The sequence below is a fragment of the Amblyraja radiata genome, chromosome 2, assembly GCF_010909765.2.
Source record: "Amblyraja radiata isolate CabotCenter1 chromosome 2, sAmbRad1.1.pri, whole genome shotgun sequence".
NCBI lineage: Eukaryota > Metazoa > Chordata > Chondrichthyes > Rajiformes > Rajidae > Amblyraja > Amblyraja radiata.
This window is the reverse complement of record NC_045957.1, coordinates 3,382,206-3,404,439: the sequence shown is the minus strand read 5'-3', so window position 1 is coordinate 3,404,439 and position 22,234 is coordinate 3,382,206. Positions and strand designations below refer to the sequence as shown.

Sequence of the window (22,234 nt, the reverse complement as noted above, 5' to 3'; positions counted from 1 at the left end):
CCCAGAGCATCCTGGTGTACTTCCGTCATGTGCCCCTCGATCAATGTTCTGGCAAACGCAGTGATGCCTGCTGCTAATAATTTGAGCACCCTCTGGAGCTTCAATTCTTGGGTCCTCATTGCAACCCCCATTTGGCCCCATATCACATGGATGACCACCGGCACCATTAACAACCCAGTTAGCCGGGGTTTCATACTTACTCGCAGTATCATCCACAGTTAGCTCCTGGAGCTGATGGGAGAGCATATAATTGATTGCGGTTGCCAGCTCCACCCCCCCCCCCCCCCCCCCCCCCCCCCCCCCCCCACCCCCATGACTCCCCTGCTTATTTGGAGACTGCGAATTTTTCAGACAGGTTAGGCACAAACACCTCTTGTCCTTCACCCTTAGGGCTATACACAGCCACTACCTCGGCATCAACATCCTCTTGACCCGGCTCACCCTCCTCCTCCATAAGGGGGCGATTATGGAGCCCTACTACAGGCGCTGCTGGCACAGGCTCTCCAATAGCCTGGCGAGAACTGCACTCCTCCTCCCGGAGCGCGTCCTTCTCGAGCAACCTCTCCAACAGGTGCTCGATTAGTGAGAGCCGTGAGCAAAAGGTCTGTCCTGGCACGGCTCTGGGTCAATACCCCTGGCAGACTTGAATGTGGCCTTGCGCCCTACCAGCGCGGTAACGCTGCTCTCAGGCAACGAGTCTGAACTCGCAAGCCCCCCTGCTTGCGACAAAGTCGGAGAACTAGGCGGGCACCCACTGACCGTACTCTACCGGTCCTCTACACTTTATTTTGCCACGGGTCGCCTCGCCTTCACCTTGCTTGCTTTCTGCATCGTTCCTGGAACACAACCACCGACACAGAAAGCTGCCCCAAGAATAAGTTTTTTCACTTCCCTTGAATTTTAAACTTACCCGCTGGAGGACCTCTGCTGCTCCAACCGGTCCCTACACCAATGCGTCTGACGCAATGGCGCACGTGCGGCTGAACGGGGTTCTTCACGTAGTCACTCACGTGATTCCGAAGTAAAATAGAGAGAGTACAGAGGAGATTTACGGGAATGTTGCCTGGATTTCAGCAACTAAGTTACAGAGAAAGGTTGAACAGGTTGGGTCTTTATTCTTTGGAGCGCAGAAGGTTAAGGGGGGACTTGATAGAGGTCTTTAATATGATGAGTGGGATAGACAGAGTAGGCGTGGATAAGCGTTTTCCATTGAAAGTTGGGAATATTCAAACAAGAGGACATGATTTGAGAATTAAGGAACAGAAGTTTAGGGGTAACATGAGGGGGAACTGGTTTACTCAGAGAGTGGTAGCTGTGTGGAATAAGCTTCCAGTGGAAGTGGTGAAGGCAGGTTCGATTTTATCATTTAAAAATAAATTTGATAGGTATATGGACGGGAAAGGAATGGAGGGCTATGGTCTGAGTGCATGTAGATAGGACTAGGGGAGAATAAGTGTTCGGCACGGACTAGAAGGGCCGAGATGGTCTGTTTCCGTGCTATAATTATTATATGGTTATATGGTTATATGGTTATATGATCACAATGAATGGCGGTGCTGGCTCGAAGGGCCGAATGTCCTCATCCTGCACCTAATTTCTATGTTTCTATGTTACGCATTCATGAACTCACCTGCATCAGAAAATCCACTGAAATCAACGCCGTAAGCGCCAACGCCAAAACCAACACCATTTAAATGCATCAGCGCTACTGCGAACTCCAGATGTTAGCGCCGGTAAGGGAATCCCCGATCAGAGGGGAATCCCCAACCTCGCGGAGGCGCGCAGGTATAGTAGGAACCTTACCTACAAACACCGGAGAGGCCCTCATGGGGTCCGGAATCGAACCAATCGGGCAGGACACCCCTGCAGCAACGGAGCTGGAGGTGCAGACTCTTTGGGAATTCCGATCTCAGGGGATTCCCCAACTTCGCGGAGTCCTATAAATACTCTACCTTCAAACACCGAGGAGGGCTCCATGGAGTAGAGAAACGTGGCCGTCGGGCTGGACTACAGGTCAGACTGAAGCTGAGGGGACTTCGGCTCCCCTCCCTACTATCCTACTGGCCAGCGTACAATCACTAGAAAATAAAGTGGAGGACTTAAGGGCAAGGCTGATTTATCAAAGGGAGCTGAGGGAATGCACTGTCTTCTGTTTCAGAGACATGGCTCACCCCCAGCTCCGCAGTCTCAGCGGTCCAGCCTGAAGGGTTCTCCATCCACCGTATGGACCGTACACAGGCATCTGCGAAAGTGAGAGGAGGGGGCGTCTGCCACATGGTCAACTCTGCGTGGTGCTCCGATGTGGCAGTCCTGTCCAACTCCTGCTCTCCACACCTCGAACATCTGGCGGTGAAGTGCCGCCCCTTCTACCTTTCGAAGGAATTCACCTCCATCATCCTGACCGCGGTCCACATCCCACCCCAAGTAGACGGCCGTCTGGCACTGGAGGAGCTGCACGCCGTGGTCAACAAACACCAGACGTATTACCCCAAGGCGTTTACCACCATAGCTTGAGACTTCAACAAAGCAAACCTGAAGAAATTACTCCCTAACTTCCACCAACATGTCTCCTGCTGGACCAGAGGAACAAGCACCCTCGGCCACTGCACCCTTCTAAAGTCCAAACACCGGGCATTCATGTCTGAAGATAGCGAGGACCTCAAGAAGACCGGATACGACCTTATAAGGCCATCAAAAGTTCAAAAGAGACTTCTGCTCCAAGCTGGAGGATCAGACGGATGTTCGGCAGCTGTGGCGGGGCCTGAATGCAATAACGTTCTACAAGGCAAAATCAGAATCTTATCTGTAGGTAGGGTCACAGCCATATCTGCAGAGTTTATGACAAAACCTAGATATATAATAAATTATGTCGGTTCAAGTATGGATTTTCCTGGATGAATAACAAAACCCTAGATATTCTAGGAGTGCCTTGGTTGCTGAAACAGCTAACTCTGTGACACATGATCTCTTCCCTACAGTAAGCATGCCCTCTATAAACCCCATGACAATATGCCCTTTAGATCTGAGTATGGCAACACTGGCTTTAGAATATTTGTAAATAGCCTTGGGCAAAGCTCTACCCCTTAGGTAGAGCCTACAATTTCCATATCTGGCCTTGCCAAATAAACTTCAGATATATCATGTGACTCTCGTGTATTGATACTGAATAGTATGCATCTTCGAGATCGATTGAGGCCCTGACACAATCCTCTGTAATCAACTATTTGGCTGAATGAAAAATATCCAATGGTTATGTTCCAAGCACGTGTTCAGACTAGCCAAATCCTAGAGTGATTCGGTATCCTCCATTTTTCTTCAACCTTGAGAAGATATTAGAAATATACCTCTCTTGTTCATGGGCAGACTGCTCAATCACATCCTTTTGGTGTAATTTCTCCATTTCAACTAGGATAGCCATAGTTTCCTCTTTAGACTGTATGTACGGGAGTCTTGGCTTCTGTTACCGCAGAGGAAATTGATCAGTCAGAAATTCAATCTTATCACCAATTATGCTTTGTAAAATGATAGGATCTGAAGTTATCGGTCCCTACCTGTTTATGAACAGTCTCAAACTAATTCCGACTTGAATATCGTCAGCACATCTATTGCGATCGATGGAATAATATTTACATACCTCAACGGCCTACACCCCCTGGTCGCTTTGCTGTCCATGACGAGACAGACAGTGGTTGTAGGTGTGATCAAGGCAGTTTCTAACAAAGAACTTGCTGTAAAAACCACCAAGGCTGCCAATTAAATAATAGGCAACAGGTGATTCTCACCACCAGCCACCAAGATCCAGCAACCGATGAGACGGACACCACCAAAATGGCCTTAGGCGGTTGATCAATAGTCAACTGACCCTAGATTTTGCTCTGTCCCTTTGGCTCTGACATCATGGCCTGCTGGAGAACGATACTGAGTATGCAGAGTGCGCTGCCTCCATGGTGAGCTCTGTAAACCCGCGCATAAAAAAGTCCACTGGCTTGGTTTTAATTGTGTAGGCCTGGTGTTCCAACCAGCCTCAGTGTAGCGGTATCTGCCGCTAGCTTGTTAGGAATTATATGCATTCCGGTAGACGGAAGTCTTTCGCACAAAGGGTGTCTTCACCACACCCACCGCAGCCTTGAATTTCTCTTGCAGGTCTTTTACTTGCTTCCCCAAAGAGATCCTTGCAGACTGCACATTAATAGCCTTACACAAATTTAGCATATATTGGGTTGGTCTCAGGCCTTATACCATCCTTTGCAACACAATTGAGCTCAAACTGTGCATTACACAGAGGTGCTAAGGCGTCCTCTGCAAAGCAGACAGCTGAGTTCCCTCCACCGATCTTGCAAAGGCCGTTAACTCTCTTGTGAGGAATCCCTGAACTCGCTGGAGTTTTAAGTCTTATGACATTGTTTTGTCATTCAGATTGCCACAAATGGTGGCATTAAACTCCAGTGTCTGGCAGTTATCAGGACTAGCATGCTTTCCAGCAGTGTCCTGCATGTTCTTCTCATTCAACTGATGATGTGAAGTAACCAATGCTACTGGCCAGTTCTTCCTCTAAAGGTCCTCCTAACCCCGAGGGGATGGCAAATTTAGTGACAAGTGCCAGCAGCTCCTTTTTAGACTTGGGTTGAAGTTGTTGAGGGAATTCGAGTTCACTGTCAACTTCCCCACAGTCAGAGTCTACCACGTAATACTCCTCAAAACACCTCTCCTCCGATAGGGAGATATCATAAAGCAACACTGAACCACGTATTGCTGCCGCAGACATCTGACTGGAACTGCCTGTATCGGTCGCCGGTGTACGGAACACATTCCCTTCGTCCAGCCTCTCAATCAGGTTTTACAGTTTTGAGAGCCGACAGCTGATATCCACAATGGATGTTGAGGCAGTACCGTGCTGCCCAGTATTGTCCTTTTGGACATATTTTGCCGTTTAGGCCTTGGCCTTCCCGGAACTCGAGTCGCCAAACTGCTCCCTTTCGGAGCATTTACTTTTAATTTATTTATTTACTTTCTACATCTCGAACCTGCAAATCAGCTAATAATGCTAGTTGCAAGTTAGGCCTTTACAGGTTTACCTATCCGCGAGAGGATGGCAAAATATGTTCCAACGTCCTGAAAGCTCTTTTTAACCGTGAGGTGAACGTATTTTGCATATGTTGCCTCCCCCCCCCCCCCGTAGATGACATATGCATGTGACCCTTAATATAGTTACCTCATCACTACTAACCACTCCCCATATCACAAGTATAATTACAACCTCCCCACCCACATGTCGCTCTCTAGTTTCCGTGACAGACCACGTACAGCTAGTGCTCTCTGTAATGCCACAGTATGAATGTAATAAAGAAGTAAAGTCACAGTGTGTCGATAACATTTCTTTACACCCCCCTCCCCCATCACTCAGTTATCCTCACTCCTGTGAGAAGCCTGATAATCTCAATCTTATATGTTGAGGCAGTGCTTCCCTGGCCAAAGATGGAGAAGATTGAGAGCGCGCATCACCAGACACAGGAACTGTTATTTACCCTCTGTAATCAGGATTCAGAACGGTTCTTACATAAGTTAAGATATTGTCTAATTTGCCTATCCCCATTGGGTACATTGGACTTTGTCTGTGGAACTGACGCGCTACAATGCTGAGAACTATTGGATATTCTGCACTCTGTATCTTCCCATTTGCTCTTCCATTTGTACGTCCGTTTAGTTTGATTGTATTTATCTGAAGTGATTGCACAACATAAAAAAACAACGATTTCTACTGCAGCTCGGTACACATGACAATAACAAAGATAAACCTAAACCTGATCGCTTCATCTCCGCCCCAAGGAAAACCATCTATCCAGTCTCTTCTGATAACTGAAGTCCACCAATCCTGCAACCAACTTCTGAATATCCTCTGCATCCTCTCTAGTTTTCCCAGTCACATCCTTCCGATAGTATGATGACCAGAAATGCACACAATATTCCAGGTGTAGTCTCACGAGTGCCACAATAGACAAAACAGGATGGTTTACAACTATATTGGCAAGGATGTGGGGTATCATACGGTACATAGGTACGCGAGACGTTAGCAGTTGGTAAGGCGGGTGGTGTGGGAACGGTTAGTGGAGAGAATAGGCAGATGAAAGACAGATAGCAAGGGAGGAGTTGGTTTAGACTGCATGTCTTTTCATGTAGGACTGGCAGCTACAGGTGATCAGGAGAGACAGGATAGGGGGGGGGGGGGGGGGGAGAGAGGAGGGGTTTGCTTTGTTGATTATGGACGATGTCACGGCAGTGGTAAGAGGTGACATTAATAGACAATCGTCAGATTTATTCGTCACATGCACAGTAAAGTGCAGTGAAATGGACTTGCCAGCAGCGGTACAATAAAAAAGAACACACAATACACAATAAAAAATCTTTACACAAACATCCACAACAGCATTCATCACTGTGGTGGAAGGCACAACGTTTAGTCAGTCCTCCTCCATTTCCCCCCGTGATCGGCACCACCAACCTCCGCAATCGCCGCCACGGGCGGCCAGATGTCCAGGTGTGCAGTCCCGAATCGGTGCGTCCTTACCGGAGACCGCGGCTTCAAGATGGTGTACGCCGCAGGCCGTAGGTGGGAGCTCTTCTCCAGGGAACACTGGCGAGGGATCTCGCTCCGGATGGTAGGTCCCCGCCGCGCCCACGGTTAGAGCACCGCTGACCGCGGCTTCAAGCTGATGTCGGCCGCGGGCCGGCGTTCGGAGATTTTCTACACCGAGGTCCCCAATGGTAGATCCCAGGCTCCGGACGCCGAGCCCGCGGCCTCAGGCTGGTGTAGGCCGTGGGCAGGCGGTCGGAGCTCTTCTTTTCCGGGGTCCCCAACGAAGAACCCCAGGCGCCGGACGCCGCTCCAGCTGGAAGCTCCGCCGACCGCGGGGTCAGGCTGCCGCGGGCCAGCGATCGGATCACTCCCTGCTTTGAACCCCGGTGAGGGTTCGCCCACTCCACGTTGAAAAAGTTCTCGCTGTGCGCGCTGCTGAAGCTCCGGGCACATATTCGGGAAAGGCCGCTCCGATCCTTTTTGTTAGGCCGCGATGGAGGCGACATGGAAAAAGTTGCCTCTCCGTGGAGGAGGCGACCGAAGCTGTTTCCCCCTTACCCCTCACCAAACCCCACACAAGAATCTTGTGACAAGACACACAGAGAAACATTAAAAACACACATTGGGACATACGAAATAGACAAAAAAAAGTAGGTAATTACTTGGGGGCAGCCGGCTCGCAGCGCCCCCACCGACCTCACCTATGGACGACTCGTCTAGTGAGGTTATATGGGTGGAACCTAGGAACAAGAATGGGATGATCACTTTGTTCGGGTTGTACTAGAGACCCCCGAAGCGTCAACGGGAATTGGGAGAACATATATGTCAGGGGATCGACGACAGCTGCAGGTCAAATAAGGTTGTGGTAGTTGGGGTTTCAACTTCCCAAATATTGACTGGGAAAATCATAGTGAGAAGGGTTTAAATAAGGTACAATTCCTCAAAGGTTGTTCAGGAGAGTTTTCTGAAGCAGCACATGCAAGAGGTGAACACTGACTCTAGATTTGGGAAATTGGGAAGTGAAGTTAATGAAGTGTTTGTGGAATTTTGGGAACACTAATAGTAACCACAGTGCTATTAGGTTAAAGATAGTTATGGATAGGGGAAGAGAGCGCCCACATATTAAACTGTTCAACTGAGGTGAGGCTAACTTTGATGGTATGAGAAAAGGTCTCGGTCAAGTTGAACGGAACAGGTTATTCGAGGGGAAAGAAATACCGGCCAAAGAGGACGTTTTAAAAAGTGTGCTGACCAAAATTGATAGATTGATTGATAGAATGTATTGCCACACAACCAGGGTCGGTGGAATTTTGGGTTGTCAGCGGCGGTACAATAATAAAGAACACACAACCGCAATAAAAAATATAACACAAACATCCACCACAGCATTAATCACTGTGGTGGAAGGCACAGAACTTGGCCAGACTTCCTCCATTTTCTACCGTGGTCGGGACCTCCACCCTCCGCAGCCGTTGCTGCGGGCGTCCAGATGGTAAGGGACAAAGTCAAAGGCAAGGTAAGTCCAGGATCGGCTCTTCCCCACCGGAGACCGCGGTTTCAGGCTGGTGTAGGCCGCAGGCCGGCGGTCGAAGATATAAGGTTCCCGCCGCGCCGCAGCCAGAAGCACCGCAGACCGCAGGGCCGGTGGTCGAAGCTCCCTTCCAGGGGTGATGGTAAGTCCAAGCCGGACCCGCGGTAGAAGTTGGCCGCGGGCCGGCAGTGATGGCTCCAGAAATTCAGGATACGTTCGTCCTCGTTAGGGTAAAGTGCAAAACAGGCAAACGTAAAGAAGAATGCGCGGCATCGGTATAGGCATCTGGGATCAAGTGCATCCTTGGAGGGCGTTCGGGAACTAAGGCGTCAACTGAGAAAGGAGATCTGAAGGGCAAAATGGGGCCAGGAGATAGTTCTGGCGGGTAGCATTAAGGACATTTCCAAACGATTTTCTCGGCCTTTCGTGGAGCTCGGAGAGGCAGCAAGCAGAGGCAGAGAGGGGAGACTATTGGGTTGAAACTCCGTGAGAAAGAAGGCGAGTCACAGGGAAAGACAGTTTAAAAAGAGCGCCTAGACCCAGCTTCAGGTAATTTACAATTAGCCCTAAAGTAGTTAAATAGGTAAGAGATTAAAAACAAGTGCAGCTGTAGCGGAGCGGCCTTCCTGAGGAGAAAATAAGTGCCTTGGTGAGTAAAGTGTGACCCTTTGGCTCAAATGCCTTGGTGACTGAGACAAGGAGTCTACACTTGATTCCAAAGCTGTGATTTTTTTGTCCGTTTAAGAAAAGGCAGGTAAATTGGTGCAATGTGTTTCCTGCAAGATGTGGGAAGTCAGGGACACTGCTCGTACTTCTAGAAACTACGTCCAAGTCAAGTCAAGTCAAGTTTATTCGTCACATACACATACGAGATGTGCAGTGAAATGAAAGTGGCAATGCTCGCGGACTTTTGTGCAAAAGACAAACAACCAAACACATTATAAACACAATCATAACACACATATTCTTTTACGTAATAAATAATGGAAGGAAAAACGTTCAGTAGAGTTAGTCCCTGGTGAGATAGGCGTTTACAGTCCGAATGGCCTCTGGGAAGAAACTCCTTCTCAACCTCTCCGTTCTCACCGCATGGCAACGGAGGCGTTTGCCTGACCGTAGCAGCTGGAACAGTTCGTTGCAGGGGTGGAAATGGTCTCCCATGATTTTATTTGCTCTGGAGTTGCACCTCCTGTTGTATAGATCCTGCAGAGGGGCGAGTGAAGTTCCCATAGTGCGTTCGGCCGAACGCACTACTCTCGATAGAGCCTTCTTGTCCTTGGCAGAGCAATTCCCAAACCAGATGGTAATATTTCCGGACAGGATGCTTTCCACCGCCGTTGCGTAGAAGCACTGGAGGATCCTCGGAGACACTCTGAATTTCCTCAATTGCCTGAGGTGGTAAAGGCGCTGCCTTTCCTTACTCACGAGTGCTGAGGCGTGTAATGCCCATGTCATATCCTCGGAGATGTGGACTCCCAGATATTTGAAACAGTTCACCCTATCCACAGGATCCCCATTTATCCTCAATGGAGTGTACGTCCTCGGATGATGTGCCCTCCTAAAGTCCATGATCAGCTCCTTCGTTTTTTTGATGTTCAAGAGGAGGCTGTTATCCTGGCACCAGAGTGCTAGATCAGCCACCTCAAGGAGAGAGAAAAGAGATGAGAGAGCAGGAGGAGAGAGAAGAAGGGCGAGAGAGGAGGTGAGAGAAGGGCGAGAGAGAAGGGAGAGAGTTAGGGGGAGAGAGAGAAGTGGGGAGAGAGAAGGGGAGAGGGGAGCGTGAGCATCATTTCCCCACACAAGCCGTAGGTGACTGGGAAATCTGAACCCAAGCACCAAGTTGAAAGCGGCCGAAGGTGTACAACGGCCACCGTCCGCGGGCTGCGGGTCGGGTGGAGCGGAGGTTTGGGAGGACAATGTTCATGCCTTCACAGTGATGTGATGGGCGCGGGGGTCTGGACCAATCGCTGACAAATCCCGCCCCCCGGCAACGCCAAGTCCGTTATTGGACTTTTCTGTTAAGCGGCATTCGGTCATTTGGCTTGTGGGCTTCGTCGCCTTTCGGGTAGGTGGCATTTCGACAGAGCGGCCATTCGATAAGTTTGCTTTTAGGCGACGCAGCTTTTCGTTTTTTTGGCTTTAGGCGTCCCGCCCTTTTCGGTTAGTTTGCATTTAGGCGTCCCATCCTTTCGGTTAGAAAGGCCTTTCGTCTTCATACTCTTTCGGTTTATTGGCGTTTCGGCCTCGTTTGCATTCGGTTCTTTGGCTTCGACTTCTTTGCTTCGGCCTCAGGTCCGTCGGCGCCACGTCTGCACATGGATTTTTCTATTTTCTGACCGTTAACCAATCAACGAACTTTCTCCTTCGTAATGGTAACTGCACTCACGTCTACCTTCTGATTTTCTTGGATTTCTGACATGTTGATAGTTTCTTCCATTGTGAGATTGACGAAAACATCTTATTCTTATCGTCTGCTATTTCTTTGTTCATCACTATTTTTCTCGCATCATTTTTGGGCGGTCAAATCTTATCTCTTTTTCTCTTTATATGTGTCCCACCGGACATGATACCAAGTAAATCTAATGTTCTCTGGTTAAAGATGATCCACATCCCTCAATTTCCTTCATTTGCTCGTGGTTGCTTAAATACCTCTTCATATTTGCCCCCGCCATCACACCAAGCATTCCAGACACCCTCCACTCTCAGTCCAAATTATGCCCCTTCCTCTCCAGCTTATCGGGACCATCCTTAAGACTGGAGAAGATACACAGATCATCGGCAAGGCCCCAACACACTCCTCTCTTGCCTCTCGCAATAAGCTTGGATAAATTCCATTGGGCCCGAGGGACTTTTCAACCGTAATGGTCAACAGTTCCAACACTAATTCCTTCCTGAGAAATTGTTGTTTTCAGTATCCCCCACACTGATCTCGCATCCCTTCATATCCCTTAGAGAATACCAATGCAAAGTATTCATTTAGTATCTCGCCTGCAAGCACAAATCCCATATTTAACATTGAGCGGACATGCTTTCCCCTTTTTACGCTTTGCGTTTTCATGTACGAACAGAGGGCCTTGGCATGTACTCTAATCCGAGTCGCCAATGACATTCCATAGTCCATTTTGGCCGTTCTGATTGTCCGCTTGAGTTCTTTCTTGCTTTGTTTGAGTTCCTCCAAAAAAAAAATTGAATTCATATTTTCGACGCCCCTGTACAGTACCCCTTTTCACCAAATGTAGAAACTCTTTGCTCATCCAACATAATCCTTTTCCTTCCTCCTTGCTGGAGCAGTCCAGAAGTGCATTTTGATCAACTGGCCTTTAAAGACTGCCAGAATGAGGCTAATCGAAAAATTGGAAGAACAACACCTCATATTTCATTTGGGCGGCTTACAGCCCAGCATATGAACATTGATTTATGTAATTGAAAGTGATAATTGCATCCCATCTCCCTCCGGCCAACCCCTATCTGGTCGTCGTACTAGTTTCACTGTCGTCCTGTTGAGTTTCGCTAGATATGTTAATCGTTAGCACCTTCCCAACAGCTAACAATAGAACATTGTGGGCTCAATCTTTCTTTGATCATCTTTGCTGACTGATCTACCTTTTTTGCACAATTTTGTTCTATGTACCTTTCATATCTTTCGGTTCCCTATCCTCTGACTCTCAATCTGATGAAGGGTCTCGACCCGATATGTCACCTATTTCTTTTCTCCATAAATGCTACATGACCTGTTCAGTTACTCCATTTTTTGTGCCCTTCTTCACAAATGTCAGATCTGGACATACCCAATAAAACCCCTCCCAATGTATTCACATAGCTGCTGACCGATGAGACTATTCCACTGAATAAACCCAAGCCAATATCGGGGATGGTAAATCGCCCACTACAACATCTGGTTTTATTTTACATCTTTTTCCGCAATCTAACACACATCTGTTCCCCAACCTTCCGCTGGCAATCGGACGGCCTGTAGTATAATCCCATTAGAGTGATTGCAACATTCTTATTTCTGAGATCTCCCCATATAGCCTCGCTGGAGTAACACTCAAGTACGTGCTCTCTGAGTGTCCGCCGAGATATAATTCCTGATTAATACAGTAAAACGTTCACCTATTCGACCTATATCTCGACCACGTTTGAAACATTTCGAAACCCTGAAACGTTGAACAACCAGTCTTCTCCCTTTGGAATCATTTCACCTTAAAGGTCACCAAATGAAAGGTCCAAGCATTCATCCAGGCTCTAGATTCATCTGATATACACACAATACTCCATGGGTTGAAATAAACACAATTCGGCATAGCTATTTCACATCTTCCGTTAGCTTCTCTTTACGTTTTCTTCCTTTAGGACTTTCTGGTCCTAGCATCCGCCTGCTTATTCGTCCGCCCATTTGCTGACCACCTGCTGTAGCCGCCAGATCCTCCCACTTTAGTTTCAGCGCTCCCTACGAGAACTAGCGACGTTTCCAGCTAATATATCGGATTTAGGAGCACCTCGTTCCGCTAGACAGGTCAGCTCTGCTCCAGAAGAAATCCCGATGAACCAAACATCACGGTCCATGCTCACGACGCCAACGCCTTAACCATGTACTCACCTGTCCTATCTTGCACGTGGCACCGGTTGTTTATTGTTGTTTATTTTATTAGAAGTTAATACAGTACAAAACAATACAGTGGTACATAATTTTAGGTGCCAACTATGTCATAACGTAATACATTCTATGTACAACCTCTAGTTTTATGTTTTTGAAAAGGAAGTAAAAAAAACAAAAAATAGAGGGAAGAAAAAGAGGAACAATAGATAGTAGAAAATAGAAAAACGTGAAGTGTGTATATAAGAAAAGAAAAAGTAGAAAGTAGAAATAGGAGAAAAAGACCCTTAAAAAAGAAAATTTCAAATCTTTGTTCGGAGATGTAAATCTATCCACGACCTGACCTGAAATCAGTAATCTTCACGGTACCGCTGCATCACATGATTCCAAAAAGTCGATGAAAGGGGACCAACTCCTTAAGAATTTGTCATATTTATCTATTAGGCGGAGTCTCATTTCTTCAAGGCGTGCTATGTTCATCATATTCCTAATCCACATTTTAATAGTTGGTGTAGCTGTATTTTTCCAAAATTTAAGTATCAATTTCTTTCCAATTATTAACCCATAATTAAAGAATACTTTTTGGTCTTTGTTTAAATTGATATCTTCTACTATTGTTCCAAATATAAACAATTCCGTATTAGGTTCTATTCTTGACTTGAAGAGCTTTGTAAATATATCAAATATATCGCTCCAAAAGTTATTCAACGTTGTACATCCTACAAATGAATGTGTTATATTGGCATTTTGAAACAAACATTTATCGAATCTGGGAGAGACGTTTGGGTAGAATTTATTCAACCTCGTTTTTGAATAATATAGTCTATGTAATAATTTAAATTGAATTAAATTATGTCTTGCATTAATGGAACAATTATCTGTGTTCATCAGATACTTTTCCCATCTATCTTTCGGGATCTTTATCATTAGTTCATGCTCCCAATCTTCTCTTATTGCCTCTGTTGAGGGTAATTCTCTATTTAATATACTATTATAAAAATATGATATTAGTTTTTGTGAATCAGCCTTAATATTCATTGCTTCTTCTAAAGGGTCTAAAAATATAGTTTGAAATCTATGTATATATTTCTTCATAAAGTCACATATCTGTATATATTTAAAACATTGATTATCATTCAGTTTAAATTTCTTTTAATTGTTGAAATGATAACAATTTGCCCAATTCATACATATCTCCTATTTTCCTAATCCCCAGTCTATCCCATTGTTTATATGTTTTGTCGATAAGAGGCGGTTTGAATGCAGGATTGTTCAATATTGGGGTTAGTACTGATAGATTATTTAATTTCAAGGATAATTTTATTTGTTTCCAAATTCTTATTGTATTGTGAATAATTGGGTTCTTCTTATATATTATACTGTTCAATTTTATCAGTGAGAACAAGATCGTAACTATATCGTACGGGAAACACTCCTCTTTCTCCATTCTTATCCACTCCGACTGGTGAGTGGAACTTTCCAACCAGTACATTATGTTCTTAATATGCACTGCCCAGTAGTAATCCGTAAAGTTAGGTAATGATAAACCCCCAACTTCTTTAGGTTTACGCAAATGCTTTCTTTGAATTATGTGTGCTCTATAATCCCATATAGAATTAGTGATATTAGAATCTAGTTAAAAAAAAAAAATATTTTGGAATATATATTGGGATCGCTTTAAACAAATATATTAATTGTGGTAAGAAAGTCATCTTTATAGCGTTAATTCTACCTATCAATGAGAGCGGGAGCGGTTGTAATCCGGAGATTCCTCACCTCGAGGTTCTGCTATTTCATCTCTTTTCTAACTCCATGTGTTCACTCTGTGGGGTTTAACCCCGTTAAGCATTTGTGTACTGTGCAAAATGACTTCATGCTGCCCCCCTCTTCCCCATATGCATGTTCAACAACCTCTCCGAGGCATCATGACCGTGCATGGGGAGGCAAACCAACATCATGGAGTCTGGATTGCGGTCAATGGATTGTCAATCTGCTCCCACTAACGAACGAGTCTCCATGCTGTTTCGTCCGGTCCGCTTTCACTTTTTGCCGCTGTGGTTCAGTCACATTTACTGCCCCCGACCTCAATGTTGCCACTCGTCCCCGCGACATGTCACTTTCCTTAAAATAATTCACTTGCTTTGGAGGGGTAGGCCACTGGATATATATGTACTCACTGCCTACATACCTTTGTAATTGTCGCCTGTCTAACTGCTGCCTGGACGTTAAACGCGACCACCTTCTGCATGACATTCTCATACACTCGGACGATTCTGGGATGGGTGAGTCCACAACATTAGTTCCCCAACCTGGTGATTGAGGAGATACAGCTGTGCGGACTTCCTACAGATCTGGTTCTCAGGGAGACTGGAAGTGGCCCTGGTCTCCGGTACTTCGCAGGAGGACCGCGTTTGTGTCCTTATTGCTACTTATGTAGGCGTGTACAGTAAAACCTTAGAAATAAAATAAAACACTAAGCTCTCGGCGAAATCTCTGAAGCAGAATGATAGATGTAATTTAATCCGAAGCGCTACTATGAGAGTACGAATATGAGGGGAAAGTAGACAGTTAATGGCAAGGCTCTTAACGGCACTGATAAACAGAGGGAGTCCATAGCAGGGGGAGTGGCAAAGAGGGCATATGGTATGCTGGCCTTCATTAGTCGAGGCATTGAGTGCAAGATTGAAGGCACGAGACAGGTTTATAGGACACTCGTCAGTCGACATTTCTGGTCGTCCCTACACTGAAAGGTCGTGGAGATTTTGGAAACTAGCGCAGCACTCTGGTCGAGAAAATAGCTTGGCAACGTTTCGAGTCAGGACCCTTCTTCGTGCCCCAACGTATCGTATCGAGACCCTTCTTCAAGAAGGGTGCCTACCGGAAACGTCGCGTATCCATGTTTCCTGATGTACTGACTATCTTGGTGAGACATTCCAATACTCTATATCTCCTTTGTAAACCACCATTTACTGACCCTTCCTTCTACATTTACCAGAATTATGCCTTGATTGCAGAGTATTGGATTGTATTATCTGGAATACTTAGACTTAGATCCTTTATTTGTCATTCAGACCTTGCGGTCTGAACGAAATGTCGTTGCCTGCAGCCATACATATAATAATAAACAACAAAACACACAATAAACACAAATTAACATCCACCACAGTGAGTTCACCAGGCACCTCCTCACTGTGATGGAGGCGAACATCTTAGGGTTACTGTCTCTTCCCTCCTTATTCTCCCTCTGCGTTGAGGCGATATGTTGTTAACCCACCCGGCAATGGTAAATCAGTCCCGCGGCTCACCGAGCTCAGCGAACGGGCCGGTTCAAGCTCCGCGGCCCGGGGTGGCCGAAGCTGCCGCCCTCCAGTCCAGCGGACGCAGCTGTTGCCGCGGGAGCTCCGGAAAACAGGCACCAGCCTGTGACCTGCGAGCTCCCGACGATATCGTCCACTGGCCCGCGGCCGACGCCGGATTTAGGTCGCCGCCGCCAGAACGCCGCCTCAGCTACCGGAGCCCCGTCTCTGCCCCGCGCCGGGCCGCCTGAGTCACCGGAGCACCTTCTCAGCCCCGCGCCGGGCCGCCCTCAACGGCGCACCACCTCAGCCCCGCGCCGGGCCGCTCTCACCGGAGCGCCGTCTCAGCCCCGAGTCGTGCCGCTGCCACTGGAGCGCCCGAACGCCGTCACAGCTCGAAGACGGCCAGCCTCGCGTTGGTGAGGCCGGGCTGGCTCTGCCTCCGGAGCCTCGAGGTCGGTCGCAGGTAGGAGGCCGCCAGCTCCGCCATTTGGCCTCAGCGCAGACGGAGGCAGAGAAGGGGGGATACGACAGAAAGAGTCGCATTTCCCCGAAGGGAGAGACAGAAAACCATGTTTCAGCCCCCCACACATAACACAACCTAATAACCAAAATGTTAACTAAACAAGACTAAAAAACAACAACAAAACAGTAAAAACAGACGGACTGCAGGCTAGCCGCAGCCGTTCAACAGCGCCGCCACTTCCGGATTCCGATACCGGAGGTGAGGGGATACCTGACAGGAGTATATAAAATACCAGAGGGATAGATAGGGTAGATATATACAACCTCTTTGCCAGGTAGGAAATATAAAATACTAGACTAAGTGGGACCCGTTGGGTCCCAGCATCACACGGGAGGGCTGGTCCCCGAACGTACCATTCCACCTCTCCACCAATTCCAATATTAGTGGCCCGTGGGGGGGGGGGGGGGGGGGGGGGGGGGGGGGGGGGGGGAGGGGGGGGGACTTTCTGGAGCACTAGTATGGGCGTTGTGGGCTGTAGGGGCTGGTTTCCAGAGGGCTAGTATTGGCCAAAGATCCTATAGCGGAGCAAGATAGGCTACTCCTGCGAAATGCAATGGGCTGACGTGTAGTACGCTACGGAGGGGATCCTGGGCATTTTTCCCCGCCCATGTTAGTAACCAGAGCCTACCTGACCCGACCCGACTCGCAGTGTAATCAACGTTGCGGGGGAACAGTTTGTGTGTGTGATATAGGGTTAGATTCATAATTCTGTCAGTTCATACTTCTGTTAATTCTTGTCAAGAATAAAATTTGACTCGGGTAATTGTCTTTTTTTAATGTTTTTTAATGTTTTTTAAATCATTTCTTTTTAAATGGCTCATAAGCTATGTTTGAGTTGATTTTGTAGTAATCGGAACCTACCCGACCCGACCCGACTCGCAGTGTAATCAACATTGCGGGGGAACAGTTTTTGTGCGTGATATATAGTTAGATTCATAATTCTGTTAGTTCATACTTCTGTTAATTCTTGTTAAAGAATAAAATGTTTATAAACACACATACATTAATGTGATATAAATGTATATAATCATATAACACACACAATTATATTTCTTCTGATTTTTATATCCAATGACGAACTTTATTTCAGACCAGACAAGGGACATTAAATATTAAACATTGTAAACCTCCCCGCAACTTCACACACACTAGGCCCTATCCCACCCCTCAACTCTTCCCCCGCCGGCACTCCCTCGCCCCCCCCCCCCCCACTACAATGTATCCCCCCTCCTATGCTGTAGTTCCTTAACGCACCAGCCCCCAATCCCACATCTCTCCCCATGCTCTCTGCACCCCGGCCCCTACCCCTACCCCATCTCTCTCTCCCAAAGATCTTATAGCAGAGCTCCACTATAAGATATTTGCTCTCTCCCGCCCCCGGCCCTACCACACCCTCCTGCGCCACCACTACCCCACTTGCACTACTCCCCTCCTCTCTCACCGCCACCCCGGGCCGCGCACCTCCCTCTCCCCGGGCCGCGCACTACCCTCTCCCCGCTGCCCCGCACCGCGCACCCCCTCTCCCCGCTGCCCCGGTCCGCGCACACCCTCTCCCCGCTGCCCCGGGCCGCGCACCCCCTCTCCCCGCTGCCCCGGGCCGCGCTCCCCTTCTCCCCTCTGTCCCGGGCCGCGCACACCCTCTCATAGAAACATAGAAACATAGAAAATAGGTGCAGGAGTAGGCCATTCGGCCCTTCGAGCCTGCACCGCCATTCGATATGATCATAGCTGATCATCCAACTCAGTATCCCATCCCTGCCTTGTCTCCATACCTCCTGATCCCTTTAGCCACAAGGGCCAAATCTAACTCCCTCTTAAATATAGCCAATGAACTGGCCTCAACTACCTTCTGTGGCAGAGAATTCTCCAGATTCACCACTCTCTGTGTAAAAAATGATTTTCTCATCTCGGTCCTAAAAGACTTCCATCTTATCCTTAAACTGTGACCTCCCCTCAACCTTCTGAATTCCAGCGTGTACAAGCCGAGTCTATCCAGTCTTTCTTCATATGAAAGACCTGCCATACCAGGAATCAGTCTGGTGAACCTTCTCTGTACTCCCTCTATGGCAAGAATGTCTTTCCTCAGAGTAGGAGACCAAAACTATACGCAATACTCCAGGTGTGGCCTCACCAAGACCCTGTACAACTGCAGTAGAACCTCCCTGCTCTTATACTCAAATCCTTTTGCTATGAATGTTAACATACCATTTGCTTTCTTCACTGCCTGCTGCACCTGCATTCATACTTTCAATGACTGGTGTACCATGACTCCCAGGTCTCGTTGCATCTCCCCTTTTCCTAATCGGCCACCATTCAGATAAAATTCTACGTTCCTGTTTTTGCTACCAAAGTGGATAACCTCTCATTTATCCACATTATACTGCATCTGCCATGCATTTGCCCACTCTCCCAACCTATCCAAGTCACCTTGCAGCCTCCTAGCATCCTCCTCACAGCTAACACTGTCCCCCAGCTTCGTGACATCCGCAAACTTGGAGATGTTGCATTCAATCCCCTCATCCAGATCATTAATATGGATGAGGGAAGTATCCCCGCCCAAGTCAAAGACTTGCGAAGACACGGGAGCGGAGGCGGAAGCAAAGATCCGATCTTTGGCCGGAAGCAAAGATTCGATCTTTGGCCGGAAGCAAGATGGCGAAGCAAGATGGCGGAACAAGATGGCGGAACAAGATGGCGGAACAAGATGGCGGAACAAGATGACGGAGGCTGGTTGCTAAAATGGGTCCTATAATCACCCATGAATCTTCCCATGACCGTACTACGTGTTTTGCGTAGGAGTAGGCCATCTTGCTCTGCTATAAGATCTTTGGTATTGGCATTGTGGGCCGAATGGATTCTTGGGCTGGCCGCTCGGTCACTCAAGCCTGTTGTGCTGGCAGCTCACTCACTCACGACTGGTGAGCTGGCAGTTGACTCACGGCTCTTCCTTGAAATTCCATTTCAAGCAGGGTGCAAGATCACCAAATTCAAGTGCAGTTTCTGACCACTTCAAGCAGCGTGCAACGCCACCAAATTCAAGTGCAGTTTCATACCATTTCAAGGAGGGTGCAAGGCCACTAACGACAGCGAGTCGTGACCTCTCCCTCATCCATCTTGCAGAGACTGAGCCACGCCCACACATCTGGGTGTTATAGTCCCTCCCCCTCCAACCATAAGGGGCGTGGCCTTCATGGGTGATTGACAGGAGAGAGAATCTCAACATTGTTTAAATACACTTTTATTTTAATAACTCTTTTATTGTTTAACGATGGGGAAAAAGCCTCGGCACCTGATGAGCGGAGGGGGACTGAGTAAGATCGCCAAAAATCACAGCCGTACGTGGAAGCATTTTTTTCTAAAATCAATATAAAGTGCAAACAGGAAGTGGTCAAGATTAGACTTTTAATTATATAGAAGGCAAGGCAACTTTAATTAGGCAAGGCAACTTTAATTAGGCACCACAGCTTTAGCGTTTCCAAACCAAAGGCAACACAGCTTTAGCATTTCCCAACCAAAGGCAACACAGCTTTAGCATTTCCAAACCAAAGGCAACACAGCGTTAGCATTTCTAAACCAAAGGCAACACAGCGTTAGCATTTCCAAACCAAATGTAACACAGCTTTAGCATTTCCAAACTATATTTTCAAACCACATTAAAGGCACTGACAGGTCAGTAAAACCACTCACAGTTTAATGGACATGTGTTCAGTGTTATTCACAGTTCAGACTGAGAGACGTGACCTTCTCGCTCCCCCATCTTGCAGAGACTGACCGACACTGAACACTTCCGGGTTTTATAGTCCCTCCGGACGGGCGTGGCCTTCAGGTGAGAGAGCTCAACATTTTTTAAACACTAATAACTTTTTTATTTTTCATCAATGGGAAAAGACATATTGTCCTGCGCAGCATTGTCCTCTGGCCAAAAATCACAGCCATAAGTGGCAGCGTTTTGTCTAAAATCAATATACAGAACAACAGGATGTGGTCAAGATCAGACTTTTAGTAATATAGATTAGAAGTTATAGCTTTAATTTGAGTAAGGCAAAGTGTAAAAGAGATGTTTGGGGCAATTTGTATCTTTACACAAAACTGTTGGATGCCTGAAATGCGCTGCCAAGGGTGGTGGCGGATGCAGATCACTATGATGTAATTGAATAGACGTTTGGTTCGGCAGGGAATATCTATTGAATGGAGGGATATACTGCAACCGGGTCGAATGGATTCAGAACTGGCTCACGATATGATACAATACGATACGATATAACTTTATTCATCCCCGGAGGGAAATTGGTCAGCTGACAGATACAACACACAAGGTACACAAAAACTTGAAATTAAAAGTGAAAACTAAAAGAAAAATACAAGCGATTATGGGCTGGCTGCCGCGCGCATGGCGCATTCACCGGACCAAACGAACAAACAATCACAGACATATCCCCTGGGCAGAGGATGCCAAACTCGAATGCCCCTCCCCTCCTCCACACCGGGTCCCCCTTTGTTCTCCCACCGTCCTTCACGGCGGTCCCCCCACGCCGTGTCCTCCATTGTTCTTCACTGCGGTTCCCCAGGTCGGATCCCCATTGTCTTCCCCTCCCCCACCCCCCTCATGCTTATCGACCGCGAGTCCCCACCGCCACCGAGGCTCCCGTTACCGCCGAGGCCCACGTTGCCGCTGAGGATTCCGCCGCCGCCAAGGCTCCCGCCGCCGCCAAGGCTTCCGATGCCAATGAGGCAACCGATGCCAACGCCGAACCTCCCACTGCCGTCGAGGCACCCGCAGCCGCCGCCGAGTCTACTGCTGTCGCCGCCGAGTCTCCTGCTGCCGCCGCCGAGGTTCCCATCGCCGCCACCGCTGGGACTCCTTCGGCCCAGACTGGCCTCGTCGCCCGACATCGCCGCTGTCCCCTGGGTGGCCTGTGGGGCGAGTAGGGCCTGCCGCGGCACGGTCCGGTCGTTGTTCTGGTCGTCGGCGGTGCGGTTGCTGATATATGTCCGGGATTTGAAGTGGAAAGACAGCATTCGTTCGGGCTGGATAACTTTGACAGTGTTTCTCAGCAGGGATTTGTGCTAGGGCCTTTGCTGTTTGGTATATATTTAATGACTTGGAATTTAAGGTAGACGGGTTCGTTGGTAAATTTGCATACCCGACGCCAAGATTTCTGTGGTCGCGGGTTGTGTGGAAGGCTGGCAAAGTATACAGCGGGACAAAGATCAGCTGCAGAAATGGGGGAAGCTGAACTTTTTTTCAGGTTCCTACCTTCCCGGAGATGTGATCAATTTTCGGATCACATTGTCCGGGCTCTGCGGCCTTCCATTCATGGAGCTGGGAGCCTCCTCGGACTGTCGCCCCACCGCGGGCCGTGGACTTACCATCGGAGCTGATCCCTTGCCTGGGATCTCTCCCACCACGACCACCGCGGACTTTTCCATCAAGGGCTCGCAGTCTCGGGTGAGGCCGAATCCGGAGCTCCATCATCGACCAGCCCTGACGCGAGGTTCGATCGCCCGGCGCGGGGGAGCTGACATCCCCCCCCCCGGGAGTGAAGGTCGTCCAGTCAACGGAGGGCTCGAGGCCCCGACCGAGGAAGAACAAAAGGAACGACGATCTTTATTTCGCCTTCCATAACAGTGAGGAATGTGTAGGAGTCACTGTTGTGGATGTTCATGGTAAAATGTGTTTTTGAGTGATCTGTTGTTTTTAATTGAATGC

At 47.9% G+C, this 22,234-nt stretch overlaps 1 protein-coding gene across 1 annotated transcript; it reads right to left on the bottom strand.

Annotated features, from left to right (window-relative positions):
• Positions 1-21,075: 21,075 nt before the first annotated feature.
• On the bottom strand, positions 21,076-21,543 carry LOC116984514 (glycine-rich protein 5-like). The gene has a single exon (XM_033038662.1). It carries the CDS (start codon positions 21,541-21,543, stop codon positions 21,076-21,078), a length of 468 nt encoding a protein of 155 aa, XP_032894553.1.
• Between the last annotated feature and the right edge of the window lie 691 nt (positions 21,544-22,234).

Excerpts from the sequence above, each read along its gene's own strand:
- LOC116984514 (XM_033038662.1), bottom strand. The coding sequence starts at position 21,543 with ATGCTGTCTTTCCACTTCAAATCCCGGACATATATCAGCAACCGCACC.